We start from the raw sequence: 12,067 nt of genomic DNA, 5'->3' as shown, positions 1-12,067 counted from the left end.
CAATGTTCAAAATCAATTTTGCTATCCCTAACGGTTATATCATATCTCTAATCTTATTTTTAATGGTCATATTCTATATCTATTTACTCTTGGTTTGACAGTATTAGCATAATCAAATTAAGCTTTATGTCCTTGAAGATGGTTGATCAAATTAAGCTTTCTGTCCCTAAAGATGGGTGATCAAATTAAGCTTTCTATCCCTAAAGATGGGTGATCAAATTAAGCATTTTGTGTCCCTGAAGATGGCTGATCAGATTAAGCTTTTTGTGTCCCTGAAGATGGGTGAAGTGTTCACCAGAAACGATAGACATCTCAAAGTCATCTTCTACCTCTATTTATTCTTGGTTTGACACTCTTGACATAATCAAATTAAATTTCTGTCTTTGAAAATGAGTAAAATGTTCATTTAAAATGTTGAACAAAATAATTATCGAAGTGTAAAACCTACATAGGACAATACAGTTTTGAATGCATAAATATATTCAACACCCTAAAAAACCCCTTGGACACTCCAATTATGCAGAGTAAACAATGATTAAAATTAATCAGAAAAATAATCATAAAAAAAACCATTTCATTTATAAATTAAACTACACCTATATAATATAGGTTTTCCCACCCTCTGAAAAAAAAAAAAAAACTACACCTACCCCCTCTATATATATATTTTCATTATTATAAATCAAAATAAATACAAATATAAAAAATATGCCAACTATATCTCAACCAAAATCATCATGATCACAAGTGCTCACAATTAAATGCTTTAATTACAATTTATATACGCCAGTGCTTTCAATGTGATTACGAACCCTGCCCCTACGGTTCAATTTGCACATAGAAGGTCGGAACTTGCCTTCTCCCATGGTCCTTAAACTGCAAATGGGCTTATCATGTGGATAACTCGCAAAGGCATCGTCTGAAAATTGATTCGGGTGCTTTTTATATTACCTTCATTGTTTCAATTTCATCCGAAATCCATGTGGGCGTTCGAGAATAAGCTTCTAATTGCTTTGAAATTAATCTGGGTATTTGGGTATGGCCAGCCTTGAAATCTAGTCTTTAAGAAAACAACACTCACAGGCCTTTTGATATCTAGGTGATCGAGATTGTCACAGAGATTTCACCACTTGTTGGGATTGAAATTGTAGTCCCACTAGAACATATGATGATGTCAGGGGAAGAGAACAAGGATGTACAGGCCCCGGACTTGTCTGCCATTGAGGCTCCATGCCCTCTTGCAGATCTAGGAGATGGTGGTGGTGATAATAATAATGATGGAGATGGGGAATGCATGGCCATGGTGGTTGTTTCTGCTTCTGAAGAAGAAGCCAAAATGATCAAGAGTAACATCAAGAAGGATGGGTGGGAAGCAGCTCGTGCATGGTTGATGACATTGCCCAGGCGGAGGAATGTCATGCACAATGAGATCGAAGATTGGCTTCATAACAACAAGCACAATCTCTCTAGAGAAATCATCACAATGCCGCGGCAACATCTTTACCGATACCTTGTCAACCAGCACAAGCTCATTCGCAGAGCTGACCAGCCACAGTCGCCCCAACAACAGGTACTCACTTTTATCCTTTTTGTCCTTTGATAAGTATGCTTTTGCTTAAGTCACTAGGAGATATGAACCCCACTTCATAATACAGGACAATACCCACTTTAACAAGAAGAGTGATTTGAACTTTGTACCTTTACCGACTGATCATGCAGTAATACCTTTAATCTCAATCTAATTCTGAATTTTTATTTATATGGGTGTAGTACAGTTCTGAATTTCCATTTATTTGGATGCGGTGTAATTCTGAATTTTCATTTAGTTGGCTTTCACAGGATAGATTTATGCCTTTTCTTTTCCAAAATTTCCAAATAATATCTCGTGTGAAACCCAAAAGATATTTCCCCACATTTGTGGAAGGCATCTCGTGTGCCAAATACAGAGGGGTTTGAGCTAACTGAATTACCAGCAACATTGGCCGCAACTGGTTGAGCTAAATGGTAGATTATGTTTTTATCAACAACCGTTTTATTATTTTTTCAACTCTTTGTGTGGTCATGGAGGTCCTCTTTTTGGTCTTTTTGGTCTTGTGCAACTTAAATCTATTTCAATTTCCAGGTTTTTATATTGGCAAGTTTTTGCAGTTTTTTTAAATCTGATTTATTAAATTTTTTATTAGGCAATTTTGAAATTGTGTTCTCATAATTGAGTGATTTAGTCAGATGGGTTAATTTGAGTGGTTGAGTGCTTTAAGCTTCTTGCACAAAGTTTTTGGGTAGATCCCAGCTTGGCTGTCTCTGTTGCATGCCTCACTTGATATCTCTACCAGGTCAGGTACTATAATTTATTCTACCAGGTCAGGTACTATAATTTATTTTGATGAATTTATATTATGTACCATCTGCAAAATGCAAGAGAAAGTACCTGAAGTTTCTCTATGAGTTTTTCCAAAAAAACATAATTGCATTAAGAGAAATGAGGTGCACTCCACAATTAATGGAAAAGATTTATTGCATCTGTGACATGCATGCATAAACCAGGAAAAAAACTGATCGAAAAAGCAAATAAGGTATATCACATATATCATGTGCATACATAAACCAAGATAAAAGTGCTGACCAAACAAACAAAATAAATGGGCATATATCCATCATAACCTATATACTTTAAACATTGAAAATTTTGTGTATAAGCTTTTTTAGATCTCTTTTTTGTGCTTAAGAGATTTAAGATTAAGATGAAATTATGATATTGATATCATAACATGATCACAATTTTTGTACGGTGGTACAAATGGACAACAAATACTAAAAATAATGCTCAATCCATTAAATGATCATAATAATAATATAATTTAAATCATTACCTAGCCAGGGGTCAAATTGATGTAAGAGATATTAGTGCATAGTGACGAGACCCCTCTGCATAGTGATTATAGTGCTTCCTTGTCTATGTAGGTGTACGCATGTTCTTAACGGTTTGGTTTGGCCCTCTCAGGCTGTACACTGTACAGAAATAGAAATAGTAAATTTGATAGATACATTTAAAAAAACGGTAAATTTCACAATTTAAAGAATATAGGAATTTACGATAATATTCCCAATAGTTTCAATTTTTAACAGCAAAATTTGAATGCTTAGCATCTCGATAGAGATATGGAAAAAAAATTAACAATATTCAATCCTAGTTTGAAGTCTGATTTGATCAATGGAACCATTGACTGATTAGACTATTTTTCGATTATTTTAACCTGGTCAACCGAACACAGAGGAAAATTAGCATTAAAAAAATGATTTTTTTTTTTGTGCAAGGCATGCACCTGTAAAGACAATCGGTTGGCAGGGGGATAGAAAATATTATAACTAACAAATTGGTCCAAAATCTGCCTGTAAATCATGGATCTCGATGAGATACAATATTCAATGACATACCCCAATACTTCACAACATGTTTGAAGAATATCTCATCAGTCTTCTTAGACCCACTTAGGCTATACAGAAAGAAAAACCATAAGTATAAAAGATGCGTACAGAATAACAGTAAATTAATATAAGAATTATAATAATCTCCCCCATAGTTTCAAAATTCCTAATGAGGAAGGTGTATTTATGACAGCAAAATTTGAATGCTTAGAATCTCGAAATCCATAGGGAAAAATCAAGTATTCAACCCTAGTTTGAAGTCTGCTTTGGTCAACGGAACCATTGAGTGAGTTGGCTGTTTTTCGGTTGTTTTGTCATCGTCAACAAAAAAAAATGGAAGAAAGCTGACACCAACCAGGAAAATGAGTATTTTTTACTATGTATGCAATTGACCTCTAATGGCAATGGGCTGACAAGGTAGTGGTGAATTGGTAATATGTTGGAATAATTTGACGAGGTCTAAGATTATATTTTCTAGTTACTACTATAACTTTAAAAGTATATCCAACATTCCACATGCTAATATACCAATAACTTATAGCTTATCAAACACTAAAATATTATATTAATAATACTTTAATTTGATGACTACCATCTTTCCATATGCCACTGCCCCAATTATGTTATCTGTTAGCCAGGGACTTTTTCCCCTTCCTGTTAGCCTGGCCAGGGACCTTTTCCCCTTCCTATATCACTAACATAGGTAGGGGTAGCAATGAAATATTTACATACCTTCATTAGTCAGAATGGTTGTTCTTTCAGGCAGTAGGTAATAGGTCATACCCTAAGTCAAATTCTATGTCCTGCAACGCTTTTGGGTGGGTAGGCTTATATGGTACATACTAGCCTCAATGGCAATAATTACCAGCGCTATAAGTCGTTGCGCAGCTCTGCAAGGTTGCTGAGTAATTGTGTGGGACGAACTAAAGGCATGAGCTTGTTGAAAACGTTTTGTCATGATGTGTGAAAGGGTTTAGAGTTTAGATTGAACAGATGGAATTATTCTGCAAACGAAGATACCATTCATCACAACTGCAAAATGTTCAGGAATTTTCAAAAAATGGGGGACTTCATGAACTTGTTGAAGACGTTGTGTCATGATGTGTGAAAGGGTTTAGAGTTTAGATTGAACAGATGCAATTATTCTGCAAACGAAGATCCTATTCATCACAACTGCAAAATGTTCATGAATTTTCAAAAAATGGGGGACTTCATGAAGTTTTAATTTGGTGGATATTAATATGATGTGTCTGAGTGTTAATATCCTATCAAAAAGGTATCTATAAAATTTAATTACAATAAAATAATAATAATTTAATTTTAAAGTCACAGTGGATATCATGTGTTTGAGTGTTAATATTCTATCAATTTTTTTTATTAGTATAAAATTTAATTACAATAAAAAATAATAATCTAATTTTAAAGTCACAGCTGAGTTAGACATCAAATTGATATATGAAACAAGAATTATCTCCACATAGCAATTTCACTATTAAAGTTTATGGAGGTATACATACCCTACTACCCTTGGGATCTGAACCTATAATCTCTTAGGAAAAAACACATGTTCTTAATCATTAAGCCCACTCAGATATTATGGCAGAATTTTCTTTCCAAAATTTTCAGCAATCCCTATATCTACATACAGAAAAACAATGTTAGAACTTTTAAATTTAACATAAGCATGTTGAGAATTATAACTTAGGCAGGAACTTTCTCACATATTTAATAAATTTCACAATTTAAAGAATTAAAGAATTTATGATAATATTCGCAATAGTTTTAAATTTGTTTTTTTAAAAATTATTATTGTTATGAGAAAGTTTTATTGATAACAGCAAAATTTGAATGCTTAGCAAAAAAATCAACAATATTCAACCCTAGTTTGAAGTGTGATTTGGTCAATGGAACCATTGACTGATTTGGCTATTTATTTGATTATTTTAACCTGGTCAACAGAAAACAGAGGAAAACTAACACCAGCAAAAAAAAATGAATGCTTTTTGCACCTCTAAAGACAATTGGTTGGCAGGGGATAGAAAATCTTATAACTATTAGGTCTACTCAGGCTTTACAGAAAGAAAACCAATAAGTATGAAAGATACGTACAGAAGAACAGTAAATTGCACAATTTAAAGAATATAAGAATTATAATAATCTCCCCAATAGTTTCAAAATTCCTAATGAGGAAGGTGTATTTATGACAGAAAAAAATGAATTCTTAGAGAAAAACTAGCACCAGCAAAAAAAATGAATGATTTTTGCACAATACATGCACCTCTAAAGACACTTGGTTGGCAGGGGATAGAAAATATTATAACTATTAGGCCTATTCAGGCTGTACAGAAAGAAAAACAATAAGTATGAAACATACGCACAGAAGAATAGTAAATTACACAATTTAAAGAATATAAAGAAAAACAATAAGTATGAAAGATACGTACAGAAGAATAGTAAATTACACAATTTAAAGAATATAAGAACTTTTTAATGAGGAAGGTGTATTTATGAGAGTAAAATTTGAATGCATAGAATCTTGAAATCGGGTTGATTTTAGGTATGTTTTATGCTTAGAGCAATTTATTTCAATTTTCACAGTTAGCTCAATATCTTTTTCAGATTAGCAATCACATCAGCATTAAAGTAAATTGCAGATAGAACATAAACATAAATTGCAGAAGACAAGCCAAGACCAGAGGACACAAGATGTGAGCCAGGGACAAACTCCAATGTGGGGAAACCCTTGATCAATTCTTCTTATATGTTCTTCAATAGTTCAGCAGAGAGAGAGATAGTACATTTACAACAGAAGTCAACATTTTGATTTATCTAGATAAGAGCATAGATCATCTCTAAGAAGATGATACATGAGATCAGTTGAAAACATGCTGTTTCAACTGATTCTCCAAGGTGACTCCTTCATCTATCACTGTGCTGCATCTCGTCATCATGTTGCACTTCACCGTGCTGTACCATGCTGCACCCATCATCACAATGTTGGACCTCATGACCATGATGTACACATCATACTGCTGCACTGCTGTCCCATGTGCCATTGTTGCACCATGCTAGCCACTGCTGTCTTATGTGGCATACTGCTGTCCCACTATTAGTGACAGCCATTCCATGTTAGCTTGCTATCCCATTGTTTTGCTGTTGTCCCATCAATGTCATTGCTGTCCCATCATAGTATGCTGCTGCCTAGATATATAGGTGTAGCTGCTGTATCTAACAGTCATGCTATACCTTGCTGCTGACCCCTTAGCCTTGCCATACCTGCTGCTGTCCCATGTGTCTTAGCAGCACCATGTAGCCCAGCTGTCCCATTTATTAGCATTGCTGTCCTGGGTATATTTGAGTCCTCAAACTCTCATGCTGTCCTTGTTTTGAGGGTCACCTACTGCTCACCTTTTCAGCCGTATTAGGCCTGCATCTAGGGCACCGTAGGTTAGCGTTAGGGCTCCCTTTAGACTGCGTTAGGGCTGCCTTTAGACAGCGTTTAGGACTGCCTTTTAGACTGCGTTTAGGGCTGCTCTTAGATTGCTTCTAGGGCTGCCTTTTGGACAGTGTTAGGGCCTCTCTTAGCTGTGATAAGATTCCTCCAATACTGTGGCTAGGGCATGCTTCCTTGACAACGTTTTTGACTTCTTCTTTGACAGTGTCTAAGGCTAGGGCATCTTCCTCTAGGGCAACTCCCTTAGTCTTCTTTCCTCCACTCCTAGATTTCTCTTCCACTAAAACCTAAGACAAGTGGAGAGAAATCAAGACAGAAGTGTGTGTGAGAAATGACTCTCAAGTCATCTCCTTTTATACTAAAATGTTGAGCACATGTGGGGTTTATTTGGTTGCTGGCCGACCTTGATGAATTGTTTTATAACACAAATAAATTCATAACTCCATGAATACTTACTAGAATCGGATGATCTTTAGATTAATCCTACACCTCTCGATGAGAGGGATCCAAGAAAAATATCAGCTGCCATAAATAAGATGACCCACGTGGAGTTTGGCCTTAGTTGCCAATTTTAACAAATCCAAAGGGGAAAATCAACAGTGTTCAACCCATAGTTTGAAGTCTGCTTTGGTCAATGGAACCATTGAGTGAGTTGGCTGTTTTTCGTTGTTTTGACATGGTTAACAAAAAATGGAGGAACGCTGGCACCAACCAGAAAAATGAATTTATTTTTACTATGCATGCAATTGAGCTTTAATGACAATTGGCTGATAGAGAGTGGTGAATTGGTAATAGGTTAGAGTAATTTGAGCGAGATTCAAGGTCAAATCTTCTGGTTGCCAGTATAACATTAAAAGTATATTCAACATTTCACACGCTAGATATACCAATAACTTATAACTTAATAAAAACTAAAACATTATATCGATAATACTTTAATTTGATGACTACCCTCCTTCCCTAAACCACTACCCCCAATTACATTATCTGTTAGCCTGGCCAGGGGCTTTTTCCCCTTCCTATATCACTAAGGTAGGGGTAGCAACGAAATATTTACATACCTTCATTAGTTAGAATGGTTGGTTCTTTCAGGCAGTAGGTAATAAGGTCATACCCTACGTAAAATTCTAAGTCCTGCAACGCTTTTGGGTGGGTAGGCTTACACCTTCATTAGTTAGTTAGAATGGTTGGTTCTTTCAGGCAGTAGGTAATAAGGTCATACCCTAAGTAAAATTCTATGTCCTGCAACGCTTTTGGGTGGGTAGGTTTACATAGTACATGCTGGCCTCAATGGCAGTGATTACCAGCGCTATAAGTCGTCGCGCAGCTCTGTAAGGTTGCTGAGTAATTGTGTGGGACGGACTAAAGGCATGAGCTTGTTGAAGACGTTGTGTCATGATGTGGGAAAAGGTTTAGAGTTTAGATTGAACAGATGGAATTATTCTGCAAACGAAGATACTATTCATCACAACTGCTAAATGCTCACGAATTTTCAAAAAATTGGGGGCTTTGTGGATATTAATATGATGTGTCTCCCTGTCAACATCCAGCTTTTCCTATTATTATAAATTTCAATTATAATAAAATAATAATAATCTAATTTTAATTTTAAGTTCGCAGTTGAGTTAGACATCAAATTGATATATGAAACAAAGATCGCTTCTACATATTTTATCATTCTTGGGATTTGAACCTGTGCCCTTTTAGGAGGAAACATATGTTCTTAATCATTAGACCCACTCAGATATTGTAGCAGGATTTTTTTTCAGAAATTTTCAACAATCCCTATGTCTACCTACTGAAAAACAATGTTAGAACTTTTAAATTTAACATAGGCATATTGAGAATTATAGCTTAGGCAGGAACTTTCTCACATATTTAGTGTGAACATGTGAGAAGTAATTTGAGATATTTTAGAAAGGTACTTTTATTTTCAAAGTTTCTCCATTTTGTAATTTACTTTATTAAAAAAGTGAAAGTCTTATATTTAGTGGTTGAGTCTAAAATTGTATTTCATGTATTACTTGGACTAGAAGTAATAAAAGTGTAACGATAGGGTAGTGTAGAGGCTTTCTCACATACAAGCAGTTGAGCAGGTTGAGTGAGAGACCGAGAGTGAGACAGCACAGCCAGCCAGGGAACACACAATTCTGTACAGCATAAGGAACAATTCCATACAGACAATACCATATGGATCCATATAGTTGTATGGAATTTGTACAAGATGGCTGTACAGTAGAGAACTCTACTAATGGTTTTTGTTTTTTTGTTTTTTTCTTGGTTTAAAAGCAATTGTAGCTTTAAAGCAGCCTGTAAAAGCTCAAATTTGGGGTGATTTTGGTATTAGTTGTGTATAATGCTGTTTTTTTGGGCAGCATGAGCAGCTTTCTTTGTAATTTTTCGAAAGAATGCTTGCCTGTGCGATAAATTAATTTTTATATTTCTGCTATTTGATTTTTAGCTATTGTGTGATTGATGCTATGGTTTGAAATTTAATTTATCATTAATTAAATTCAGTAGTCTACTCAAGGACATTAGTCACCGTGGGATTGAAATTTAACATGATACCAAGGCTTGATTTTTTTTTTTTTTTAAATATCTTTATTCCATATGAGTAATATACATGTTTTGGTCTTCAACATGTCACATGTAGGAATTGAACCTCGATGGGGAGGATAGGAACATTTTTTCCAACCACCTGAGCTTTAGCCAATTGACATCAACGTTTGATATTTGATTGAGATTCTCAAGGATTAGCTTCAATAAATCTATTGTAGGGAAGAAGGATAAATAGTAAGAGATTATGAAGTTTTATTTTCTGACTTGGTAGTTTTTGGAATAGAGCTCAGAGGTGACAACATCAAGCCTTTGGTTTGAGGACATATTGGATGTTGCCTCAAATTTCTTAGCATGGAAGGTGAGGGTTACACTCTTACTAAAAGAGTGATTTTTTTGATATTGTCAAGGACATTGTGACTCCGTTTGTAGATCCACAAGATTTGGGTAGTTAACAAAAAGGAAGTGAAGGCCAAGTGGATGATCTTGGATGCCATAAATGACCTTCTAATCCCTCATGTATTCGAGAACAAAATGAAAAAGGAGATGTTTGATGCCTTGGCTAGTCTTTGCAAGAACATAAACAAGAAGATGATATTGTAGAACAAACTTAGATTCATAGGGATGACTAGATCAGACACAATCACTAATTACCTTACGAAAATTACATAGGTTTTTAATAACATGTGGCAATTTGGGAGAAGGTTGTAGATACAGAGCTAGTGAACATGGAACTAAATGGTTTCCAGCCTCATGGGAACCATTTGTCAAAGATATTTGCGCTTGAGAAAACTTTCCTGATTTTGAGAGGCTTTGAAATGACTGTATCCAAGATACTTGGATGTCAAAGGTTAACGAGAAGGGTGGTGATGAATACCTAGCTCTATTTGGTCATTCAAATAAGGGCAGAGGTAAAGGACCCAAGAAGTGTAAAAGAAAGAGTGGGGAGTCAACCTCATAGCAAGGAAAGGACTTGAGTAAAATCAAGTGCTTTGCTTATCATAAGAATGATCATTATACATCACAATGTCCAAAGAAGAAGGGTAAAGGGAAGCAACAACAGAAGTAGTCAATAGTCTTTGCCGAAACTGAGATGAATGAATTCGCTGGCAAGTTTGAGAAGGATTTCTTGATGATATCTTGCCTTTCTACAAACATGATTCTGAGGGATGCGTGGTATGTGGATAGCGGGGCATTTTGACATATGACATCAACTTGGTAGTTAGCTTCTAGTATGAAGAAGCAGGACTTAGGAGTACTGGTTGATTTTGGTGATGATGCCAAGCATCTTGTAGCAGGAGTTGGTACTATTCCCTTCTAGCTCGAGTTAGGTAATTCTTTAGATTTTGACAATATCACGTTTGTTCCAGGTCTTAGGAAGAATTTTGTTTCAGTTTCGGTTATGGAGAATAAGGGCTTTGCAATGGAGTTCAAGAACTAACAAGCCCTCATCAGGTTGAAGGTTTCTAGCCATAGATACAACTCAGGGAATAAGTGTTAGAGAAGGTAATTTGTATAGATTGTAGGGTGAACCTGTTCAAGCTTTTGTGCAACAATGATAGCTTGTGTTGTGGCATAAGAGGACAAGGCGCTTGCATTAGGGGGTGTTGCCTATTTTGAGGGGGGAATAGTCACAGGTCTTCCAGAGTTCAATATTGAGCAACATGGTGTATGTAGAGAATGCATACTTGGCAAGCATGCCAAGGCTACTTTTCTAATCAATGACCATAGGTTTGAGGGGATTCTAGACCTAGTACATTCAGATCTTTGTGAATCGATGTCAATGTTATCAATAATATCACACATGCTTTATGTTTCCTTTATTGATGATTTTTCTTGCAAGAGTTGAATCTAATTTTTAAAGACCAAGATGAGGTCTTTAGCAGTTTTCAGGAGCTCATAGCTCTAGTTGAAAACCAGTTAGGGAAGAAGATCGAAGTCTTGAGGTTGGACATTGGGGAGAGTATACCTCTTAGGAGTTTGAAGGCTTTTTGCAAGGAGGCATGAATCAATAGGGAGCTAACAGTTTAGTACAACCCACAATAGATAAGGGTTGCTAAGGCCATGATACATAAATGAGACTTTCCAATGTTTATTTGGGAAGACATGCAACACAACAATCTACAATGTACGTTTAGAACTGAAGTCCTCATAGAATCTTGGAGGACAAGATATTAGAAGAGTCATTCGCTGGCGTGAAGCCAAAGGTGAGCTAATTCCGCATCTTTGGTTGTTCAGTTTATATGTACTAGTAAAGAAGAGGACCAAGTTGTAGCCCTCCAACATGAAGGGCTTATTTGTGGGTTAAATTTAGACTTCAAAGGCTTATAGGGTCTATATTCTAGTGTTGAGTGTTGAAAATAGTAGCGAGAAAGGTCCTTCTTTAATTTGTGCCTTAGTCAAAGAGACCACAACCACTTTTTCCTAGCATGCATGAGTTACTAAAAGTTAGGACAAGTTCCTATAAATTAGGACAGTTCATGAAGTAGTTTGACTGATGTGCAGGAGTGGAAGGCTTAGTTTGTTGTCTTCTAGTGCGAGTTAGAATTGGAAAAGACAAGTGATTGAGTCTTAAGCTCTAAATTGAGACTAGACGAGTTGCATGAGTCAGTTGGACTTAGTCGACTCAAG

At 35.8% G+C, this 12,067-nt stretch overlaps 1 protein-coding gene across 3 annotated transcripts in view; it reads left to right on the top strand.

Annotated features, from left to right (window-relative positions):
- The first annotated feature begins 793 nt into the window (after positions 1–793).
- The window catches only part of LOC149264212 (ribonucleoside-diphosphate reductase subunit beta), a 363,007-nt gene continuing 351,733 nt past the window's right edge, over positions 794–12,067 (top strand). For 2 of the 3 annotated variants that reach the window (XM_089427652.1, XM_089427649.1), the window contains exon 1: positions 795–1,570. In XM_089427652.1, coding sequence (XP_089283778.1) covers positions 1,166–1,570 — 405 coding nt within the window. In that variant the 5' untranslated portion in view covers positions 795–1,165. Of the gene's footprint in view, positions 1,571–12,067 lie in introns of all 3 variants that reach the window. The other variant, XM_089427655.1, reaches the window with a different exon arrangement.

The sequence above is a fragment of the Pinus tabuliformis genome, chromosome 6 (assembly GCF_031772625.1).
Source record: "Pinus tabuliformis cultivar Carrire ecotype Pingquan chromosome 6, CPIR1, whole genome shotgun sequence".
Taxonomy (NCBI): Eukaryota; Viridiplantae; Streptophyta; class Pinopsida; order Pinales; family Pinaceae; genus Pinus; species Pinus tabuliformis.
This window is presented reverse-complemented; position numbering and strand designations above follow the sequence as displayed.